Here is a 24,182-nt window from a genome sequence, read left to right on the forward strand (position 1 = left end):
AGTCATTTGTATATCTATTATGAGATACGCACATCTAAATAGAAGCGACAAATGCCTTTCCACATTCATAAGAAATCTCTGCCAAAAGCGTGGTCGATTGTACAGTTGTGACTTTATCAGGAGGAGATATTTGCTTCAGCAGTATTACAGATGTATGATGTTGTTTGTAAACCAATCGGGTCTGAACCAGACGGTCCACTGATTAAAATAGTGATGTCGTCGGGTGTTCGCGAACATGTGAGCGTACCCTGTCGTACCAGTATCACCCGACATAGACATATGCTGAGTCTAGTCATTTGTTCACCTGAAGTAATTCGAGAACGTAAGATAAATTCAAAACAGGGAACTGCATCACTGATTGAATTATGTTGTCACAGATGTATCAAATTTGGATAATTCCTTCACATGTTTGACTTAAACTTCTGGAGAGTTTTTGGAATATTACAACCTTGATCAAACAACTTATGAGCAAGAGTAGTATGACGCCCTTTTGAATGTGTGAGTGAGAGAGTTTGTTTTTACGCTCCACTCACGCAGTATTCCAGCTATAAGGCAGTTGTCGAGTCTGGACCACACAATCCAGTGATCAAAACAGCATGAGCGCAATTGGAAACCGATGACAACCAAGTCAGTAAGCCTGACCACCCGATCCCGTTTGTCGCCTCTCACAACAAGCACAGTCGCCTTTTATGGCAAGTATGGATTGCCGAAGGCCTATTCTACGCCGGACCTTCAGGGGTCTGTAAAACTATGGAATGAAGGGAAAATAAAGTGCTAATTTGATATCTGGAATCCAGTAACCTAATAACAAATATTCAGAGTGGTTTCTGGACAAAAGTCAAACTTTTTATCATTTAGTACGATTGTTATAGAAATATGGATATATACTGACATTTAAGACATGTTCTTTCCCCTACTTTCATCTCCCCTTTGGCAACTGGTAATACCAGGATAAGAACTTACCTCAGCAACGTTATTGAAATCAGATTCAATATACCACACTTACAAATGTTTAGTTATCAATGGTTCCAAGGATAGAGTAGCTGTTGCCATTTCAGCAGCTGTAAGATACATCAATATGCTCTCTAAGCACAAGCAGTTTATAATATTGTCTGACTCTCTTGCGTTCAAGCTATCGATAACATATCATGTGCACATCCAGATTTAACTGAAATTATTGAATTGTATAATGAACTTGTCTTCAGAGGGTTACCGAGCCATGGAGGACTTAATTGGTATCTAAAACAGCTCTTAGCAAGTCGTCCCTATGTCTCATCTCATACTCAAAATATTAATCTTTTATTGGAAATTACACACGGGATCTTGCGATTTAAATATACAAATAACCACAAAATAAATTACATATGGAATATGACTATTGGTTACATCTACTTGGGTTGAGCATTCTTATTCAAAGAGGTCATTTTGAGACGATTTGCCTATACACGCATGAATACACACACGTATGTACGTATGTACGTATGTACGTATGTATGCATGTACGTATGTATGTATGTATGTATGACAATATCCGTTATGTGTCTCTTGTGATTAAAACATCATGGTCAAGCATGTCCTGTTTGGCTGCATTAATAGTTCCATTACAAGAGATGAATATTTCTCCAAAGAAGTAAAAAAAAGTAAAGAACCTTTACAGTAAAGTTAAATCTAATTAAAATATTTGTTGGTTTAAGTGAAATAGTTTTAATTGTTGAATGCTGATATATATTACAATTATTAAGTCTAATTAAAATTTGGTGGAATAAATAAATAACGTTGATTGTTAAACTTTCAAAAGGTAGGTATATCATAAGTACACCACCGATTTAAGTTCGTAGGAAATCCTGTGACAGAGTATTCTAACATTCGACAATCTCTGTCTTCATATCCTCAATAGTTTAATTCCTATTTGGTTTATTATGTCATTCATTAATCCCCGAACGTTCTCAATAGGGTTGAGATCTTGGCTGTAGGTGGAACCGTCTTACTTGAACATTTTCGTCCGTTTTGTCAAATTTCACGTGATGACATCCTACTTGACGTGTGAAATTTCTGGTTATGTTTTGACTGTGGGTAGATAGGTTTTAGGGTATTATTTTTCCAAATTTTGCATTAATTACGTCCGTTTCAAAATCAACATGTAAGAAGTCTTTTCTTTCACGTCTGCTTCGCCAAGGGAGATGACTTTTGATGCAGATAAGTTCATTCTTAAGCCTACAAGAGTTGTCTCCCATATTGGGTACCTCGCTACATAACGTAACACCCATTTCAAAATCCTGTTATCAGTATTAGAAACAGGGATTTTCTCTTAAATTTCAGGGAAAACTATTTTCTGTTGAATGTAACGTTATAGTTCATTTTTACAAGAAGGCTCTTGCTATACAGTATAAACCTTGTGATCAAGTTATATCCTACCAGCCTATCCAGAGATTTCCCTCTAAAATGCACATTTCTGCCCTTTTACACTGCAGCCTGTGCTGGTTTACTAAAGAATGACCACGAGGGCGGGTCGTCAAAAATGTGTATTTCCTCTGCGTCGCCGTGGTGTTAGTGTTGTGGAGGACTAATAACAACAAAATATGCAATAGATATTTCCCAACACACACACACGCACACAGACAGAGAGAGAGAGAGAGAGAGAGAGAGAGAGAGAGAGAGAGAGAGAGAGAGAAGGGGGGGGGGGTGGGGGTGGGGGGAGAGGGACTTCATATTATCTTTGCAATATGGACCCATGAAGATCCCGGGTAGGATAGGCCTTCAGCATCTCATGCTTGACATAAAAGGCGACCATGCTTGTCGTAAGAGGCGACGAACGGGATCGGGTGGTCAGACTCGCTGACTTGGTTGACACATGTCATCGGTTCCCATTTGCGCAGATCGATCGTCATGCTGTTGATCACTAGATTGTCTGATCCAGACTCGATTATGTACAGACCGCCGCCATATAGCTAGAATATTGTTCAGTGCGGCGTAAAACTAAACTCAGTCACTGTTTAAAATATGTAATCTACCCGTATGTGTGTACGTGCGCACATATAATTTACCCGTATATAAGTGCGCGAGCACATGTAATTCACCCACGAGTGTGTGTATACATGCATGCATGTATACATACACACATGGGTAAATTACATATTGTAAAGAGTAAGTTAGAGATTATCAAGTCACTATACGTATGATAGGCAGTAATGTAACTGGATACTAAGGTCGTACACATAAACTCATACAACTATTAGTTGATAGTCACTGACAGATCATCACATAGCAATATATGCATATGATTGTTTATACATGCAGCATAACATTTGCATCAAGACGAGCAACCAGAAAAACACACACCCTGCGGGTGACACTGAAGCGTAGCGTTCTACCTACCTTGTCGCCGACGCTTAGAATAGGTAGTATTAGTCTGTGGACCGATCTGCATGGTGGATGCAGTACAGTGGTTGTGACTAAGAGGTGTTAAAATGGCTGGTGACGGAGAAATTCAAAACCACCAATCAAGACAAAGAAGTCCTTTGATCAAGTCAGTAAAACAATTATATTACAATAGAATCACCTGACTACCCTCAAAACAAGAATGAACTGACCCTATAACCTGACTGAACCACGAACGCATTATATCTGAGATGAAGATATACACACAACTAATTATAATTGTTGTTGCAAAGAAGCGTTAGTCTGTTGAACAACCCTATACACCTATATACTATAACATTCGATTGGTACAAATAAAAAAAATATGAAAATGTTTGATTTATCCCTGTTACATTTACACCCTTAAAAGGCAGATTAATGTTATCACTTCATCAGGTCAAGCAGAAAAGAGAGATAATGTCAACATATCAATGCTTTGAAGACGCCCCAGACAGTGACAGTATTGAATGTAGTCATCCACAATGAAAACTGAGTTAAGACGTTTTGGACGCCTCCCTAACAGTGATGTCCACTGATATCTTTGGATAGCTTAATTACAGCGTTCTGTTTTGATACTTTTAAAAAAGTAATCATCCCTTATAATTGCCATCCTGGGTTTTCTTATAATGATAAGTACGCGGTCATCGTCACGGCCAGTCTGGGAACCTAGGTCTGTAATGCAGATCAAGACCTTAACAAAAATATTCCAATTTTTTATGGCATTTCATGCCGTTTTAAAAAAGAACACGACAAAGAACGATATATGGCTCTTATTTTACAGGCAATGGTTTTGGGCTACAATATTCCAGGCCTTTGCAACGCTTCCAAACGCTTTGTGGACCCGTGAAGATCTGGGTTAGAATTGATGTTCAGGAATAGATGCTAATTTCAATGGCAACTTACGGGATCGGGTGGTCAAGGACTTGGCTGGAACATGATATCTTATCCCAACTGCGTATTCATGAAAATGACAATGCACGTGCATTCCGAGATGTCATCCCTGTAAGAGGAACCAACGAACATGCACTGAATCAATCACTGTTCGACAGTAGCGACATGCCAAGGGAACAGAGGGGCCAAGCTGGTCAGATTGCAAGACATGTTGCAAATCATTTTTCTGTTCTTGTTCGAACAACATACAGCCTGCAGCTATGAGTCGTAGACACTGGAAGCACAGCCGACCGTCCTCGCAGTGGAAGGCCACCTGTGACAACGTTGAGGCAAAACCAGCAGATTGCCCGTCATCATCTGAAAAATCGTTTCGCTAGGGCTGTGGAATCTGCACGGACAACCATTAACAATCACCAGAGACCAATCACAGCGCGTTTGAGGCAGAGAAACGTCAGTTGTCGCAGGCTTTACCGGGGTCCGATCCTCATTGTTTGACATTGTCGAGCTCGTCTCCAGAGGGCCATGTCATGGAAATAGGCGTCACCAGGAGTGGCCAGCTGTAGTCTTCTCGGACGACAGCTGGTACTGCATCCTGACTGCTGATGGCAGAGTAAGAATGTAGCGACGACGCGGGGAGCATTCTACAGACGATTGTGTCCTGGAAAGACTCGTGGGGATGTCCGAGCATAATGGTGCTGGGTGCTATTGGACTCAGTCACAAACTAGGCCAGAATATTGGTACTGGTAGAGGAAATGGTGTAACATCTGCCCCCTATACTGATCAAGCGATGAGACCCTTTGTCGTGCCACATTGTGGTCGTCATGGAAACCTTACCATATTGCCAGAACAACTAGAGACTTTCTCTGTCAACATGTCATCGTATAGCAATAGGTTGGAAATAGTCATGTTATTGATCACTGGATTTGTCTGGTCCAGTCTCGATTAATTACAGACCACTGCCATGTAGCAGGTGTGTTACTGAGTGCATGCTAAATAAGTTGTAACATGATATTGTATGCTTAATTTTTGACTCACCAACTTAAAATATATTAATAAAGTTATATAGTAGAATATCAGTCAATAAGAAGTCACCGCGCAAGTCTTGAAAAAGTCTTTTTTTATTTGTGTCCAATTTCACATTACATAGGAAACAGGGACTTGTGATATGCCCAAAGCATTGAGTCACTATTGAGATACAACATAAATGCACAATATATTAAAAAAAGTACACCTTACAATGACATAAAGATGAGCAAAATGATTTAACAAACAAAAGTGATGAAACAGCATGTACATATTCAAACAAAGTTTTTAAAAATCCATTGTATAAAAACAACTATCACATTCAATATCCTCCTCAAACAGACATGAAAGCAAGAGCTCACTAAGGGATAAGTATGCGACATGAAAAACATTCCTGAAATGGCGAATAACAGAATTTCAAAAAAGGAACACGTAAACAGTAATGAATACATTTGCAAACATATATCTCACATAAACAGTTTAATTTTACAAAATCCATCAACAGAAATAACTTTCATCACACTATCTTGTCTGAACTAGACAAACTTAAAAACCATAAATACATCAGTAAATATGGCTGGAACGGGTTACCGGACATGTGGGATGAGTGGTAATGAGTTGGATCCTGGTACCCATCACAATACCTGAACCTGTTTTGATCATGTGACTAATAGATTAAACAATGTAATATGTTATTCTTTCTTGAAAAAAAGGTTGTATAGTCCTTGATGATTTAGATGTAGATACAGTCACCTCATCTGAATATATTACATAGTAAAGATATTGAAAAACTCGAAATTTCAGCCTCCAAGCTGAGGAGTACATTGCCATTAATTTTGATGTCAGGAATTATCCAGGTAGGGTAATAGGGCCGAGGTACCCATGTAGAAAATTTGGACCCGTCCATGCCGTAATATCCAGCAAATACAAGAGGTGCCATCATACCGTACACTGGTCTTGACAGCAACTACAGGGGACATATTTATATCACAACATGGCATGTCTCTTGGCTTACTATGAGTGAATTCTTGTAAATTGACCACGGAAAGATACATCTGAACACCTACACCACATCCCATAATTGTGATGCACATATCACATGGCCTGTCAACTGGCTGCCACAGACAGAAAGATTGAACATGGGCAGATATATCTTAACATACACATTCTGCATCACATACCTGTGATGAATATGTCCTGTCCGGTGGCTTGCGATGAGTGCATATCATAGACTGCGGACAGATATATCTTAACACCTATATTGCATCATGTAATTGGTCTGTCTGTTGGCTTACAATGAGTGAATATTGCAGTTTGAACATGAACGCTTACATTGCATCATGCAATTGTGACGTATATGGTCTGTCTATTGGCTTGCGATCTGTGAACATTGTTGATAGAACATGGACACATATATCATAATAGATACATTGTATCATGTATTTGTGATGCATATGACCTGTCTGTTGGCTTATGATGAGAGAATACTGTAGATTGTGAACACAACAACATCTGAACAGTTGACGGACAACAGTTGAGAGACAACAGCTGACAGACAAGAGTTGACAGACATCTGAACAGACAACAGTTGCAGCAAATGTAGAAGGATCCTTTCCATCAAGCTGACTTTGACATATCTACAAGTTCTAAAAAAATAACAATACATAGTTTTTGTTCCTCTACACATCTGGCTGCATGAGATGAATTTTAACACTTATAATTCCGATACGCATCATAAGCTTTACTATTGCTGACTTGGCGCTTCTGGACTGCAGCCATTTTCTTCTTTGCTCCATGGAACCGGTCCAAGTTGGCCTGGCGTGACTTGTGAGCAATTCTGTGGGACATGTCAGTTGCTTCACCTAATTGCTGTAAAAATATACGTGCAATGAGTTTCCATATCTTTGCAGTGACAGAGTGAGTTGAGTCATGCTACAAACAAAAGTGTCCAATATGTCTTAAACCATCAAACTAGTATTAACACCAAACTACACTCACATAACACAATCAAATTCTCAATTTCTCTGATACTTCAGTTACCAAACTATATTCACAAAACATAAAACAAACTTTCAGTGTTTTTCAAATTCTCTGATGCAATATTTTTTAAGAAAGTCTTTCTAAAATAGTATGTTAGGAAATATTGTGTCCCTTTCATAAATGATACTAGCTGTTTTGTATTATGTCATTGTAATTTTTACTCATACAGAAGCTACTGATACCAGATGAACTCCAGACTGAATATTCATACACAGGAGACAAATATTCCAGTATTTCAGTACTGAAGTGCTGTAGATCTTTGATTAACTGAAGTCTCCAGTCATCAAAAAAGTAAGTGAGGTAACAAAAACATATTTATGATATTTAAGTTCAAGGATTTAAAAAACGTTTCGCCATTATCCTAAATATCAGATCTGGGTCAGAATTGTCTTCAGCAACTAATGCTTGTTGCATCATGTGACAATTGGAATTGGGTGGTCAGGCTCGCTGACTTGATTGACGCAATCATGTCACTGTATCCAAGTTGTGAAGATCAATGCCCATGCTATCGATCACCGGATTGTTTGGTGTAGACGCAGTTATTTACAGACCAACAAAACATAGATGAAATATTACTGTGTGTGACGTAAAACAACAAATCAAACAATCTAAATTCCAAGTCAGCCCTGTTTCAATCTGATGGCCTTCACCTTCCTCACACCTGTCCATTTGGATGACAGTGCATTAATAGAATCTTGTCCCCAAATAATTATTCAATACACTTGATTACTTACCCACTCACGCAAATTGCAGCTAATGTCACTTTCAAATTCTTCACATTCGTTCAGGAAAGCAAATCGCTCTTCACGTTGCTCCACAGTCTTAGCACCTCTTTTCAGCATATTCTTGGCTGCCAGTCTGGATGAAATTTATGCAATAATGAGCAAGCATGTATATATATACCTGGTACGTGTGTGTATTGAAAATTTGGAAAAATGTAGGAAAATGGTTAGAAACCCATGCTTGTCATAAAGCAACTTAGAGGATTGGGTAGTTGCCACAGGTCATCATCACCCAATTGTGTAGATAAATGTTGACCACTGGATTGTCTGTTGATTATCATCAGACAGCTGCCATATAGCTGGAAAATTGCTGAGTGCATCGTAAAACAAACTTCACTCACTCACTTAATATAGCTACTTACAACTGTGCCCTGGCTTGTAGTGGAGCTCTGTTCTTTGTCATCTCGGCTGTCTTCTGCATCGTGGCTAATCCAACAACGGCCACATTGATGTTCTGACAACACAAACATGAAACACAATCTTTTTAAAAAGGCTTTCAGTTGTGAATTATGGCTCTTGATTAGGACCAAGTAACTGGAATCGTGCGACCAGGTATGTGACAGGAAGGTGTATTCAGACAATATTATAGCACTGTCGCATGTCTCTGGCCTCCCAAGCAAATATCAATCTGTTTGTGTTCAAATTACCTGGGCCCTTATTCTCGAAACATTCGTAGCCCTAAGAATTCTTAACTTTCATTGTAGTCTATGTGTTAAGAATGGGTTTAAGAAAGTTCGTAGGGTTACATTTCGAGAATAGCTAACCTGATTCTACTAGGGCAGGGCAGGGCAGGGCAAAGGATGGGATGAGCGGAGCTGAGTGGAGCTGAGTGGAGTGGGCAAGCAAGTGAACTAAATCAGTGTGTGAAGTTCTCAAATGCAAATAGTTGTTAAAAAAACTTATTCCCTTTTACACACATTATGTACAGGAAAACAGTGCAAGGGACATAACTCTGTAATATAATCATATGCTGATTTCCTCCATAGATTATGCTTGAAAGGTCCTTACCTCTTCCATCACTTTTCTGTCCTTGGTGAGCTTGTGACTCTTGCACATGACCCGGAGACACTTCATACCATTCTTGCGGGTGTAGGTGATCTGAACCTACATCAGAGGAAAGCGTTAAAAAAAACAGCTCATTAGGTCCAAGTTATTAGCAGGATCTGCAGAGTTCTACTTCAAGGGTGAAAGTCAGAGTGAATGACTGGGTACGGTATTTATGCCGCTTTTAGAAATATTCCAGCAATATCACTGCTGGGGACACCAGAAATGGGCTTCACATTTAGTGCCCATGTTGGGAATCAAACCCTGGTCTTCGGGCAATGCCTTTTGAGCTGGTAATATTTTGAAGTTACCAGCCCTGTTGTCTAGCTGGGTTTGAGGCTAATTTCATACAATGTTGTATGTCTTTAGTCAAAATAGCGTCTCAGGGTTTCTGCTTTGAGCTGGTAAGTTACATTTTGAAGTTAATGATTCACTCCTGTTGTCTGGCTGGGTTTGGGGCTTATTTTATACAATGGTGTGCATCTTTAGTCAAAACAGCGTCTCAGGGTTTCTGCTTTGAGCAGGTAACATTTTAAAGTTACCAGCCCTGTTGTCTGGCTGGGTTTGGGGCTTATTTGATGCAATGTTGTTCATCTGTTCTCAAAACAGCGTTTCAGACTTTCTGCTTTGACATGGTAACATTTTGAAGTTACAAGCACTGTTGTCTGGCTGGGTTTTTATAACATACAGTCATGTACGTCTTTTGTCAAAACAGCATCTCAGGGTTATTGCTTTGGAATCCCCACTCTGAATTAAACAGTACCTGGAAAGGCAGTTCCTCAACATCTGGAATATTGCCCGGATCTTTGAGCTTGAAGTTGAAAGTGAGGTCAGAGTCCTTCAGGGCATTTCCCACCTCCTTCACCAACCTACTGCAGTCCTGAAACAGAACAAGAGGGATGATAATGTTTCAGAATGCAGTGTGTGAATAATACATATACAGGAACACATATACAGATGAACGCATTTAAAGAGGAACACCTGTACAGAGGAAAACATGCATAGAGGAACACATATACTGAGAAACGCATGTAAAGAGGAACACCTGTAAAGAAAGTGAGTGAGTGAGTTGAGTTTTATGCCATACTCAGCAATATTCAAGCTATATGGCAGCAGTCTGTAAATAATCAAGACAATCCAGTGATCAAAAACATGAGCATCGATCTCTGTAATTGGGAACCGTTGACATGTGTCAACCAAGTCAGCGAGCCTGAACACGCGATACCATTTGTCACCTTAACGAAAGCCATTTACAGAGGAGCATTTGTACAGAGGAACACGTGTAGTGGAACGCATGTACAGAGGAACACATGTACAGAGGAACAAATACAAAGAAAGACATTTACAGAGGAACACAGTCACAGGAACACAATGACAAAGGAAAACATGTATAGAGGATCACATGCTAAGAGGAACATAATTGCAGAAGTAGACACCATGACAGATCTCCCTTACCTTTGGATATCCTTCTTCAACAAACACAAGCGATGGATGCAGCAAGAAAGTGACATGAACTGATGAAGCCACAACCTTGTTCTGCCAGATCACTCGCAGCTGCCTCACAATCTCCAAAGGGTTGAGGACATTGATGGTGCCGCCTGAAGCCAGTGCACATGCACTGACATACTGCATCCCGACAGACTCTCCCTCCACAGCCATGATGTTGATGACAATGTTCTTTGAACGAGCATATGCACCGATCTGGAATTACAAAGAAAATTTACAATAGTTAAACTACAGCAGGTGGGAGCTAAATTGTGTTGTTATAATTATTTATGTTCACACTTCCCTCACATTAAAATCTGAATGATGAAACATGATTATTCTGTATTAGAAGTGTGGATCCAAATTAAAGCATTACATTTCTCTTCAAAGTATGCAAAAAGTGACAAATGAGTCACTGACGAATCAATACTACTACTTTGCTTATTATGGAAAATACAGTATACCTGCTAACAAACAAGAAATTTTGATCATGCACCATAATCTCTTCCACTAACACTAATAAAAAAAATTCCTGGTGAGGTGATCTGCTATGATTTTGAGAAAAGATCTTCATAAACAGGAGCAATGGAGTAACCTATAGTGGTTAAAGAGTTCACTCGTCACATCGACGACCCATGTCCGATCCCAACAAGGGTAAAATATGTGAAGACCATTTCTAGTGTCCCTCCACTGTGATAGTGATGGAGTATTGCTAAACTCACTCCCACTCTTCACAAAAACTAAAAACACATTAAAAGAGATGAGAAATCTGGTCCACTACCAATAATTACCACAAGTTATTCACAGCTTACCCTTGTATAGAATGAATCACGGGTATTGCCAGTCGAAGAACCGATTCCAGAGTTTGGCGCCCCATCAGTACATAGCACAATCTCAGACGAAGGCACATCGCTCACAAACCCAGCACATATTGCTAGCGCAGGGCCAAGAGCTGTGCAGCCTCGTGTGTGCAGATCTGCCACCTTCTCCATCAAATTGCTGGCAAATGTATGAATTCCATGTTAAATCAAGTCACATGCTTTTCCAATCATCAGTCTTATCTTGCAAAAAATTATCCACAATCCATTTTCAATTATGCACATTTTGTAACACCATCTAACAATCAATTATCGTAAGTCTTGAAAAACATATATTTGATTGCTATGTAATTGTACAGTATAGTGACTGATTCACTGAACTGTCTGCTCCAAACTCAATTTGTGTACAAACAACATTGTACAGCTTCAAAACTGTCTAAACAAACTTATCCTCCAGATACAGTCAAAGATACATCAACTCTGCATGTAGGATGTGGAAAGGGTTTTGTCCCTACTATTCACACATACTAAAATGGTTGCAGAGACCAACACTTACTCATGAGAAAGTCGCAGAGGTTTGATGTCATTCTTCTTGGCTTGCTTTTGTCCCTCCTTGATGAGGGCATCAAAGTTGTTCATGTCAACTCCAGTGACCTTGTGGCTGCGTCCAGTCCCGTCGCCTACAATCTCAATCTCTGAGTCAAAGAGGACCAACATCACCTGCTTTTCGGGTTGTTCTTGTTTCAGCAACTCTACTTGTCTGTAACAAAAAGGAATTAAAATATTCACAAGATGTTTCTTGCTTCAATCAAAATGGTGATGCTTGTAAACTGAAAAAAATGCATATGCACATTTCTGTTTAATGTCTGGCATAATGGCCACAAAATATAATTAAGCTGTTCTGAATATTCAGCCTCTTATGACAACAATGTCAATGTGTGGGTTCTAATTCAGAATGCACAAAACATGCATCTTTTCCAAATTTCAGTTAATGCGAATACATGTTTTCATAGTGTTTCAGTACTTTTTTGTGTGTTATCTGTACATAGGTGTTACAGTTTTGAGGTCCGTTTAAAATATATTTGGCACAATTTGACATTTTCGTTCACAGATAGCAAGACACTAACATTGTCAGATCGCATTCTATCCGACACAACATCAAAAATATACCCTGGTTACTCCATGATGAAATACCATATCTATATAAAAATCCAAAATTGTTGTTTCACTGTCACGAAATACCTCATCACAGCCTCCTTGATGCACTCTAGTCGTGATTTTGCCTCCAGCTCCTCTCCACTTCTTGCCTGCTTCCATGCCGCTATTAATATGAATCGTGTATCATTACTGCTCAGTTACAAAAGGTACATGTACGGAAATATGTAAACAGATAAACATGTGTTGAGAGCACCACATGCACAAAGGAACACACATACTGAGGAAAACATAAGTGAGAATACAGAGTAAAATAACAAGAGAGCTCTTATGGTCAAAGGTTGATGTAACTGCATAGGAAGCACTGATGGTCAAGGGCTGATCTAACACCAGCTGCAGGTTCTGATGGAAAAGGTCTGAACTACCAAACAGCTGCTAGTTCTGATGGAGAAGGTGTGATCTACCACCAGCTGCAAGTCCTGATGGAGAAGGTGTGATGCACCACCAGCTGCAAGTCCTGATGGAGAAGGTGTGATCTACCACCAGCTGCAAGTTCTCATGGAGAAGGTGTGATCTACCACCAGTACAAGTCCTGATGGACAAGGTCTGATCTTACATCAGTTGCAAATTCTGATGGAGAAGGTGTGATCTACCACCAGCTGCAAGTCCTGATGGAGAAGGTGTGATCTACCACCAGCTGCAAGTCCTGATGGAGAAAGTGTGATCTACCACCAGCTGCAAGTTCTGATGGAGAAGGTGTGATCTTACCACCAGCTGCAAGTCCTGATGGACAAGGTCTGATCTTACATCAGTTGCAAATTCTGATGGACGAGAGCCTGACATTATTTGTAAAACCAGTTGAAAGCTCTGATGGACGAGAGCCTGACATTATTTGTAAAAGCAGTTGAAAGCTCTGATGGACAAGAGCCTGACATTATTTGTAAAACCAGTTGAAAGCTCTGATGGATGAGAGCCTGACATTATTTGTAAAACTAGTTGAAAGCTCTGATGGACGAGAGCCTGACACTATTTGTAAAACCAGTTGAAAGCTCTGATGGACAAGGTCTGATGTACCTCCATCTTCAAAACCTAGTGGACAATGAGTAAAGAACTCTGTCTGGAAGTTGTGGGTATCTCACCTTGTAGTTCTGGGACAGCTGCTCTGGAGTCCATTGAGCCACTGATGTCCATGCAGTACACAATAATTCCTGGTGTGACCTTCTGGACAACCTCCTCCTTGTCCTCCTCCTCTTCTTCTTTTTCTGTTGCTGGACTCAACATGTAGTCAAACATCAACTCTTTTGGTATCTCCTCTCCTGTCACTTCTAGATTTTTGTTCACTTTCCCACAGTACTCACTGAAAGGTAGAATATAACTCAATGTGATGTCACATCTCATGTAATTCTCAATATAAATAATGTTATAGGAACATGGCATATTATACAGTCAGCAGTAATGTGAAATGTAAATCAGCCCCTGAAGAAACAAAGAATAACCACACTTGGGAAAAGTCTTACTGAAAATAATTTCTTTAATATCAAACCAATAAACCGAACCACTCTCAGTGCACCATAAACAATGATGATGATGATGATGATGATGATGATGATGATGATGATGATTTTAAGGAAGGGAGGGGGTATGGGAGTCACCAATATTGTACATTATAATATATAAAAACTATGCTTAACAATAATGGCAAGGGGGAGGGAGTGTCATTGATTTTGTACATAAATTTTAGGGGGATTGGGGGGTCACATTCTACATGCTACTCCATAAAAATCATCATCATCATCATCCTATCCATAATTTATGAAAGATCCCTTATCAATTTTACCGACTGTTGAGAAAGGTGTAAATGAAGACGTTCTTCAATACTGACCATGTCCACTGTCGTGTATCTCCATCTTCTACAAGGACTGACGTTTGGCACAGAACAGCATCACATCTGCTGCATCGAACTGGATCCCCGGTCACAAGCTGTGGGTCATCTGCCAGTGTACCAAGGGGAATGTGAACGACGTTGCCATCAATCTTCTTTGTCTTCAATGGTGTCCTACTCGCTGCTGCCAGTGGTGGAGGTGGCGGTGGAGGTGAAGCAATATTGGGTGCTGCCTGGGCTCGCCTTCTTCCACTGAACACTCTCTTCAAGCTGGACATGACACCGCCCTTCTTCTTGGCTAAGGGGAAATAACTTCAGATGAACTTTATCATGGTTTTACCTGGCTGGTTAGTTGGTTGGTTGGTTTACAGTGGGTTCATGTTTCGCCCTTTTTTGGCAATATCATGGCAGGGGACACTACAAGTCCATTTCAAACACTCGGTCACATGTACACTCACTTTTTAATATACACATTTTAGAATTACAACATTATTTCCTACAACAAATAGATAAATACATACACATCTACATCTTAAAGCTGTGAAAATATTAGTTACAATTTAAAACATGGACTACAACAATGAACATTGACAATATATTTTTTTAGGGTACGAGTTTCCATTAATTGTGACTGCCATAACCATTTGCTGCCATTTTCACAATTTCTTTTATATTGTTATCCGAACTTTCATAATCAACACAAGTATCATACGTTCAGAAACATGGAGGTAATTAACATACCACCATATGAGGTAGCACTCTGTTGTTGCAGTCCATCAGACGCCTGAGCTTGAGCAGATGCTGAAAACCTCATTTTCTTTTGTTTCGCCTCCATCTTAGGAAGGCCTGTCACATTGATCATCTTCCTGTAGGAATCTTCAATGGTGGGGTCATAGTTTTCAACAAACGTGTCTTGCACGAGACGCAAGGTGACCGAAGACTTGCCCACTCCACCTGAACCAAGTGTTGCCAGCTGCAATGTTCAAGTTGAATCACATTGAAGCAATTTATCCTATTACACCATCTGTATATGTTTATGCACTTCAAATCTCCAACCTCAACCAAAAAAACAACTGAGTGAGTAAGTGAGTGAGTTTAGATTTCAGTCAGCAATATTTCCGCTGTATTGGCAGTGGTCAGTAAATAACTGACTCTGGACCAGAAAAGCCAGTATTCAACAGCATGAGCACTGAACTACGCAACAGGTATTTGACAACATGTGTCAAGTCAGCAAGCCTGATCATCCCATCCCGTTAGTCTTCTCTTATGACAATCATGGGTTACTGAAGATCAGTTCTAACCTGGGTCTTCAAACGTTCAAACTAGGGCAAAGCCAGCAACAATAATAAAAATTCACATTGTTTCTTGCAATAATATTACATAAGTCCTTCTCATTCTGTTATCAACAAATCAGAAAACAGCAGGCCAAAATTTGAATATATAAACAAAAATATAACCAAGTGACATTCCACTCATCTGTTTAACAAAAACGACTTCTATTTTATCGGAATTCAAACAATAAGAATTAACTGTTCACATTGATTATTTCTTCTTAATTGACACAGCTCATCATAAAATCTTACTGATTCAGCTCAGTGAACCATGACTTACCCCTTAAGGCCAATTCTGCTATTATGAGAAACTTATTTGTATCAGGCAAAAACAACTGAAGTCCTGCTAGAGATTCTCCCAAACACACTAACAATACCAAGATGCTTGGGGAGTGTGGTATAATTAAACTGCGAGACAATTTTATGTAGAGACCTATCATATGCAGAGCAATGCACAAGAGAAATACAATATTAATTAACCATTATTCAATCTTCTGTATAAAGTGTCTTATAATGGTGGGCATCTATGGAGCCCCAAACCTGCATTATGGTGAGGATAACTGTACTTTTGGACTCACATTTCAAGCTGCTTATGTCCTTGGTAAAGCCATAAGGGGATCATACATCATAATTATATTGTTTCAGAATGGTTGTAGTTTTGTTTGGATGTTGAAAGAGAAGCAACACCAAACATTTAGCTTTTCCATTTAAACAGAGATTTTATGTCACTCAATATTGTTATACCTGGATTTGTTTAAAGTCTCACCTGCAGCCACCATTCTTCAAATAAATCGTCACTAAATGTCCACTATTTATTATCTTACTTGTGATATTCCTTTCTACTGTAAATGGCTAAATTCAAAATAACATTTGCCAAGCTGTGAAATATATCTGACATACCACTCAGAACAATGAATGATGTGGCCAAAAACACTAATTTCTGAGCATGAGCTTGCTTTTAATCAAAGCTAATTTTTTTAAAGAATTAACAATAATAGTAGAAATATGTAATTAATCATTCATTTTCAGTCACAGATTTACATATCTTTCAATCTTCTCTCATAGTAAAAAGATTCACAAATAGTTCCAAGTCACAATGCATTCGTAGAGCTACGATATTCAAAAGTCAATGAAAAATTAGTGTCGTAACACTATGAACTCTTTGTGAACAAATTGTAATCTGATCATATTATCAACTGAAATTATTAAGGATGGTTGTCAAATCATTTCAATTTTCAGCTTTCTAAAACTTTCAATTTTGACATTTCCAGAATCTGAAAAGAGATAAAAGTTATCTTTTGGCTCCTAATCCTGACTTCATCACAAGGCATCTGCTGAATGTTTACCAGATAAGATTTCATTTGACTTACGATAATATCAGATATGATTTCTCTTTTGATCATAAATACCCACTCCTTACCTTATATTCAATTCCATGGCGAGGGATTGTCCTGAGCAGTTCGTCAATAGCTTCCCTGACATTGTCCCCTGTTTTGGCTGATGTCTCCCGGAAGGGCACTTTCTTCTGACTGGCCAGGTCGTTACCTTCTGCTGTGGAAACAACTCGCTGGGCATCCAGATCAGATTTGTTGCCACAAAGAACCTGTGTAATGTAAGCAATCAACAGAAACATCAAACAAACCAAGGTATGAACTTCCAAAAATTTCAACCAAACCACAGGGTTGGTCAGATGTAAAACTTGCCCTCCCTGATCAAAACTCACCCCACACACACACACACACACACAAAAATATTGTACTATAACAACATGTTGAAACTTTAAACCAACCACTGGATAGATGAATTTGAGAATCTGGTAGTCCATTTCGAAAATCACTTGTCAGTCAAACAAGCAGGTATTTCGAATGCGTACACAGACCACTTACCCCTGTTTACAAAATGACAGTCTGAGAAATACTGAGTTTAACATCTCAACAAAAGTGTCAGAGATCTTCAGCTTTACACACTGTAACCATGTGGGGATTTGAACCCCATATAAGACAGAACCAGGGTTTGCAAAAGCAGGGCATCTATTTGGGCTGTTAATAACTTTAGAGTGGGGGCAATCTTCCCCAAAGCCGTACCAAATTATGACAAATGGTAGGTAAATCATTATTTCGTTTACAAAAGGAATGAAGATGTTATCATGATGGTGGTGTGTGGCCCCATGCAAAGAGCTCTGGTGACAAAACAGCTCATATTAAGCAAAGCTGGGAGTGGAGAATCCTTAGATGGGTGACCGTGTTTGGCAGCTAACTCCTGACAGTTTCAGTCCTGCCCCACAGCAAAGCACATGCGATACACATAATCTCACATGAGGCAAGTGAGTTTGTTTAAAATTGAATCTGTTCAACCAGCAGAAAATGGGATAAGTCATGTGACAAGATAATTAACCTTCTAGTTAATGCAGGTCAGCTTTAATATCAGGCCTCCATGGACATCATAATCAGACAGTAAATATATTTGTGGGCTTTGAGCAGGATATGTAACGTGGAAAGGCTTGTTATAAATGTTCTACATTATTACTGTTACTACTATTATGACAGACTGGGGATCTACTAGGATCATTTGTAAATTTGGTCATGGGTAGAGGTGTGACAATATATCGTAGTATCAATCATCGTGAAACTTTATCGGATGATAAATATATTGACACTTTTTTTCGCATCATGATACGTATCGTTGACCTCAAAATTGTAAACTGTCAAAATTTACACTGTTACTTGATATCAAAACTTCATCAGTTTCAAGTGGGATTATTCACTATCACGATATAGACACATCATGATTTCCAGCATTTGTACACATTTCTTTGAAAAATATATAAACTTACAGCATAAAACTTTTCTCCCTGCTTGCATTTTTCCAGGAAGGTAAACATGGCATTTGCTTCATCGAAGGACTCCCTGTTCGTGATGTCATACACAATGATAAAGCCTTGAGCTGACCGTGTGTAAACATTTCGCATTGCTGAGTACTCCTCCTGTCCAGCAGTGTCCAGAATGTCCAGCATACATTCCTGACAAATCAAAATTTGTTTAGCCTTTGTGACAGAAATTACCCATCAAATAAGGTAGTATAAAAAAATATTATGAATTTTGAATTTAATTCAAACTCTAACATGATACTGTCACATACTATTTTTAAGCGTACATGTTGTTTTAACAGAAAAAACGTTTTTTGTTCATTTTGTAACTGATCAAAAACTAAAAAACAATGAAATAAAAGATAACCTTAATATTATGAAACAATCAACTAAAGCCTCATATTTGGTCAGTGTCACAGTATCATTTGCAGGAATCAATATGTCATTTTCTTTTCTTTTTCTTTCTCTCTATCACAAAATTGCATGTTAACTGTTGCAAATGTAGTTTTTAATTCTGTGTATTTATCTGTACTTTGTCTAAAATGTCTAACCTTGGCATCTCCTTCTGTCTCCTCTTCTTCTGAAGATGAATCAGAGTTGATCACTTCTTCTTCATCTTCACCAACATACACAAAATGGCTGCCAAAATCCATCTGTAAATATTGAATGACAGCATTAGAAAAACTCTATAGATGAACATTTATTACATACTAATAAACACTGTTTCAAAGGCTTACTGAACCCTTAACTCTGGCTGAAATCCCAGGCCAAATAGAACCCAATATCCTAAAAACAATGAAAACAAAACTTCAGAAAATACTACAAAATTTGCTTACAATGCATTGAAACATGAGAAATATAGCACTGTATATCTTGCCTTCCTTGTCAAAAAGCCCACTTCCTCCACCAACTACGTGTCTAAGCCTCCTCCACCACCTACCCATTTAAGCCTCCTCCACCATCTACCCATCTAAACCTCCTCCACCATCTACCCATCTAAGCCTCCTCCACCAACTAACCATCCAAGCCTCCTCCACCATCTACCCATCTTAGCCTCCTCCACCAACTACGTGTCTAAGCCTCCTCCACCACCTACCCATTTAAGCCTCCTCCACCATCTACCCATCTTAGCCTCCTCCACCAACTACCTGTCTAAACCTCCTCCACCAACTACCTGTCTAAACCTCCTCCACCATCTACCCATCTTAGCCTCCTCCACCATCTACCCATCTTCGCCTCCTCCACCATCTACCCATCTTAGCCTCCTCCACCAAATACCCATTTTAGCATGCTCCACCAACTACCCATCTTAGCCTCCTCCTCCATCTACCCATCTTAGCCTCCACCACCATCTACCCATCTTAGCTTCCTCCACCAACTATCCATCTTACCCTCCTGCACTATCTACCCATCTTACCCTTTTCCATCATCTATCCATCTTAGAGTCCTCCACAATCTACCCATTTTAGATTCCTCCACAATCTACCCATCTTACACTCCCCAACCATCTACCCATCTTACCCTCCCCAACCATCTATCCATCTTAGCCTCCTCCATCAACAACCCATCTTACCCTAGTCCACAATCTACCAATCTTAGCCCCCTTCAACATGTACCCATCTTAGCCTCCTCCATCAACTACCCATCTTACCCCTTCCATCTGCTACCAATCTAACCTCCTCCATCAACTATCAATCTTCACCTCCTAGACATCTACCCATCTTTGCATTCTCCATCAACTACCCATCTTAACCTCCTCCACTAACCATCTTAGTCCCTTTAACTGACAATCTTTTTCACAAGGCCTCCATCAACTGTCTATCTTATTCTCCCCTACCATATAACAATCTTACCATACTCTACCAACTATCCATCTAAGCCTCCTCCACCACCTACCCATCTTACTCACTCATTCAACCAACCATCTTAGCTTTCTGCACCATCTACCCATCTTAGCCTCCTCCACCATCTTCCGGGGATCCCATCTTAGCTTCCTCCACCATCTACCCATCTAAGCCTCCTCCACCATCTATATATCTTAGCCATCAACTACCTGTCTAAACCTCCTGTACAAGCTACCCATCTTACCCCTCCCATCTGCTACCAATCTTAACCTCCTATATCAGCTATCAATCTTCACCTCCTAGACCATCTACCCATCTTATCCTCCCCTATCATACAATCATCTTACCCTCCTTTACCAACTATCCATCTCAGCTTTCCCCACCACCTACCCATCTTACCCTCCTCCACCATCTTCCAATCTTGGCCTCCTCCATCAACTACCCATCTTAACCTCCTCTATGTACCTTGCTTAGCCTCTATCAACTACCCATCTTAGCCTCCTCCATCAACTACCCATCTTATCCTTCTCCACATACAACCATCTTACCATCCTCCACCATCTACCCATCCTAGCTTCCTCCACCATCTACCCAGCTTAGCCTCCACCAACTACCCATCTCAGCCTCCTCCACCATCTACCCATCTTAGCCTCCCCCCATATCTACCCATCATAGCCCCTCATCATCTACCCATCTAAGCCTCCTCCACCAACTACCTGTCTAAACCTCCTGTACCAACTACCCATCATAGCCCCCTCCACCATCTACCCATCTTAGCCTCCTCCACCATCTACCCAGCTTAGTCTGCTCCACCAACTACCCATCTAAGCCTCCTCCACCATCTACTCAGCTTAGCCTCCACCAACTACCCATCTTACCCTCCTCTACCATCTAACCATCTTACCCTCCTCCACCATTTACCCAGCTTAGCCTCCACCAACTACCCATATAAGCCTCCACCACCATCTACCCATCTCAGCCTCCTCCACCATCTACCCATCTTAGCTTCCTCCACCAACTATCCATCTTACCCTCCTGCACTATCTACCCATCTTACCCTTTTCCATCATCTATCCACCTTTGAGTCCTCCACAATCTACCCATTTTGAGCTTCCTCCACAATCTACCCATCTTACCCTCCCCAATCATCTACCCATCTTAGCCTCCTCCATCAACAGCCCATCTTACCCTAGTCCACAATCTACCAACCTTAGCCCCCTTCAACATGTACCCATCTTAGCCTCCCCCATTAACTACCCATCTTACCCCTTCCATCTGCTACCAATCTTAACCTCCTCCATCAACAATCAATCTAAACCTTGACCATCTACCCATCTTTGCATTCTCCATCAACTACCCATCTTAACCTCCTCCACTAACCATCTTAGTCCCTTTAACTGACAATCTTTTTCACAAGGCCTCTATCAACTGCATGTCCATCTTATTCAACACCACCTACATTATTAGCTTCTTATTAACTCCAAATTCCCATGCTGTTATATTTTAGACTGTTGCAGGTGCCTCATCCTACACACAATCTATTCACCCAGCTGTATACTTCCCACTCCGTCATCTTAAACAGGGTGAAATACACAGATATACAATGCCATGGTATGCGACCCGCCCAATTTCGGAATGCCTGTCAATTGACAGTTCTATATATCTCACCTATTTACGATGGACTATGGTATATATGGCTCATTAGCTGCCCTAGTGTAGTCAACAACCATGACAGGCCAAGTTAAAAACAGAAATGCATCAGTAAATGGACATGATTCATACATAAATTCGTCCATTTATTAACATTGTTTACCCCTATGTATATGAAAAATTAACAAAATAGCATAAGATTCTATATATAGTATCAACCGTAAACATTCATCGCGATTTCACAACAACCCGGAACCGTTTCGTCGAGTGTCATGTTGACTGGAGTCTAGATACCATAGCGACCAATATTTTTCTTCTCTAGGCACATGACAAACGTGAGGTGACACTGCCGGATAGTGTATGATTGGTGGGCCAAATAGATGGTAACTGTAAAATCAGGTCAAAAAAATTATCCGGAATCAACAGTAGATTCTTTAACGTAGCCGAGAGCCGCGATGCGGCCCTTTCGCGCGGATGCAGTTCGCGTCGACTGTTCAGGACCGCATATAGCGGCTCTCGGTTACATTCATAAATATCTACTGTCATGAGACATGACAACACTTTCTATAGTAATTTACTGATTTCGATTATGAAACGGCATTGCACCACTCCAAACCATGCTTTCTGATTAACACACCGACCGATAGATTTTGAACAGATATAAATAATTTCTAAATAGATCTATATGGCATTTTATGCTAGGTCGATCAGCAATTGTCGTAGCATATGACAGTGTAATAATTATTAACTGACAGGCGTATAGTTGTTAATACAGCATACCTTGTTTCTGAGGATATCTCTCTCCCAACACAAACGTCCCTTCTTGCTTGACAGATCAGCGATATAGTTTAACTCGTGTTGTCTGTGGCAAATAAATACTGCTCGTCATTAGTTATATTTAGCCTAGCGATTTGATTGGCTGGACTGAATCAGTTGCAATAAATAGATTCAATAACAACTCCACGTGTTCAGCTGAATCGAATCCGGTTCAAATCGTGCCAGCGTGTGTGAAAGCTATATGTAGATGCTAGTTGAAATAGGTGCAGTTTCAGTATTTGAAAGTGTACAACAAATTATTGACTATGATGTGTTGAGACATAAAAAATTCAGTTTCATTATTTTCTGAAAAAAAAGTTTTGTTTGTTGTTTAACGCCGAGCTCTGCAATACACCAGCTATATGTAGATGATCTGTAAATTATCGGGTCTGGATCAGACAATCCAGTGATCAACATCATGAGCATCGATCTATGTTGTTGGGATACGAAGGCATGTGTCAACCAAGTCAGCCAGCCTGGCCACCTGATAACGTCGTTCGCCTCTTATCAAATAATAACGTTATAAGATGTACTTGTATTGTTGATATTATCTAAACGTCGGGCATTTTGGTGGGGGTGGTCGTGAAGGTAGCTGTAATTGCTAACCAGATCTTACCTCCCCTCCTCATCAATGTACTACTACTCCCTAAAGAGAGTGAGTGAATGAGTCAGGTTTTACGCTGCTTTTAGTAATATTTCTACAATATTACAGCTTGGGAACCAGGTATCGGCTTCAGACATTGTACCCATGTACGGAATCCAATTCGGCTCCTCAACGTGATCCGACGAGCGAAGGCTTAAACCACCACCTACCCTACGAACCTCCAAAACAAGTCACACACAGACAAACCACATATTTTCAAAAACATATCGATTCAGGATAAAGTCATTCTGAACAATGGCCTTGATCGCAAGTATACTTTGCAGCGTTCTTCCGTCTAGGCACACATTTATCCTCATGACACGCAATGGTTCCTGTCGGCGGCTTCGCGGAAACCTGAAGGGGATTCCCCTTGATAAATTTTTTAACATTGCGCAGCAAACTGGCGCATAGGACGCTATAAGTCTCGTGCCCCACTGTAAACGTAAACATGTTTACGCTGCTTTGTGCTGCCTTAATATTCCAACATCACGGTG

At 40.0% G+C, this 24,182-nt stretch overlaps 1 protein-coding gene across 1 annotated transcript; it reads right to left on the minus strand.

The window, feature by feature from the left end:
- Positions 1–5,405: 5,405 nt before the first annotated feature.
- Positions 5,406–23,134, minus strand: LOC137294503 (circularly permutated Ras protein 1-like). Its single transcript, XM_067825535.1, has 16 exons — positions 23,010–23,134; positions 19,287–19,388; positions 18,703–18,888; positions 17,290–17,472; positions 15,280–15,511; positions 14,539–14,836; positions 13,796–14,013; positions 12,744–12,822; positions 12,058–12,261; positions 11,496–11,682; positions 10,654–10,899; positions 9,962–10,078; positions 9,163–9,258; positions 8,517–8,608; positions 8,107–8,230; positions 5,406–7,201 (listed from the first exon to the last, which is right to left on the minus strand). The coding sequence occupies exons 2-16, from the start codon at positions 19,386–19,388 to the stop codon at positions 7,040–7,042; spliced, it is 2,526 nt and encodes an 841-aa protein (XP_067681636.1). The 5' UTR covers positions 23,010–23,134; the 3' UTR covers positions 5,406–7,039.
- Positions 23,135–24,182: the final 1,048 nt, after the last annotated feature.

Source organism: Haliotis asinina, chromosome 8, assembly GCF_037392515.1.
Source record: "Haliotis asinina isolate JCU_RB_2024 chromosome 8, JCU_Hal_asi_v2, whole genome shotgun sequence".
Taxonomy (NCBI): Eukaryota; Metazoa; Mollusca; class Gastropoda; order Lepetellida; family Haliotidae; genus Haliotis; species Haliotis asinina.

Excerpts from the sequence above, each read along its gene's own strand:
- LOC137294503 (XM_067825535.1), bottom strand. The coding sequence starts at position 19,388 with ATGGATTTTGGCAGCCATTTTGTGTATGTTGGTGAAGATGAAGAAGAA. Across the intron at positions 18,889-19,286 it reads AGACAGAAGGAGATGCCAAG|GAATGTATGCTGGACATTCT; the intron begins GTTAGACATTTT and ends TTGATTTGTCAG. Across the intron at positions 11,683-12,057 it reads CCTCTGCGACTTTCTCATGA|CAATTTGATGGAGAAGGTGG; the intron begins GTAAGTGTTGGT and ends TACATTTGCCAG.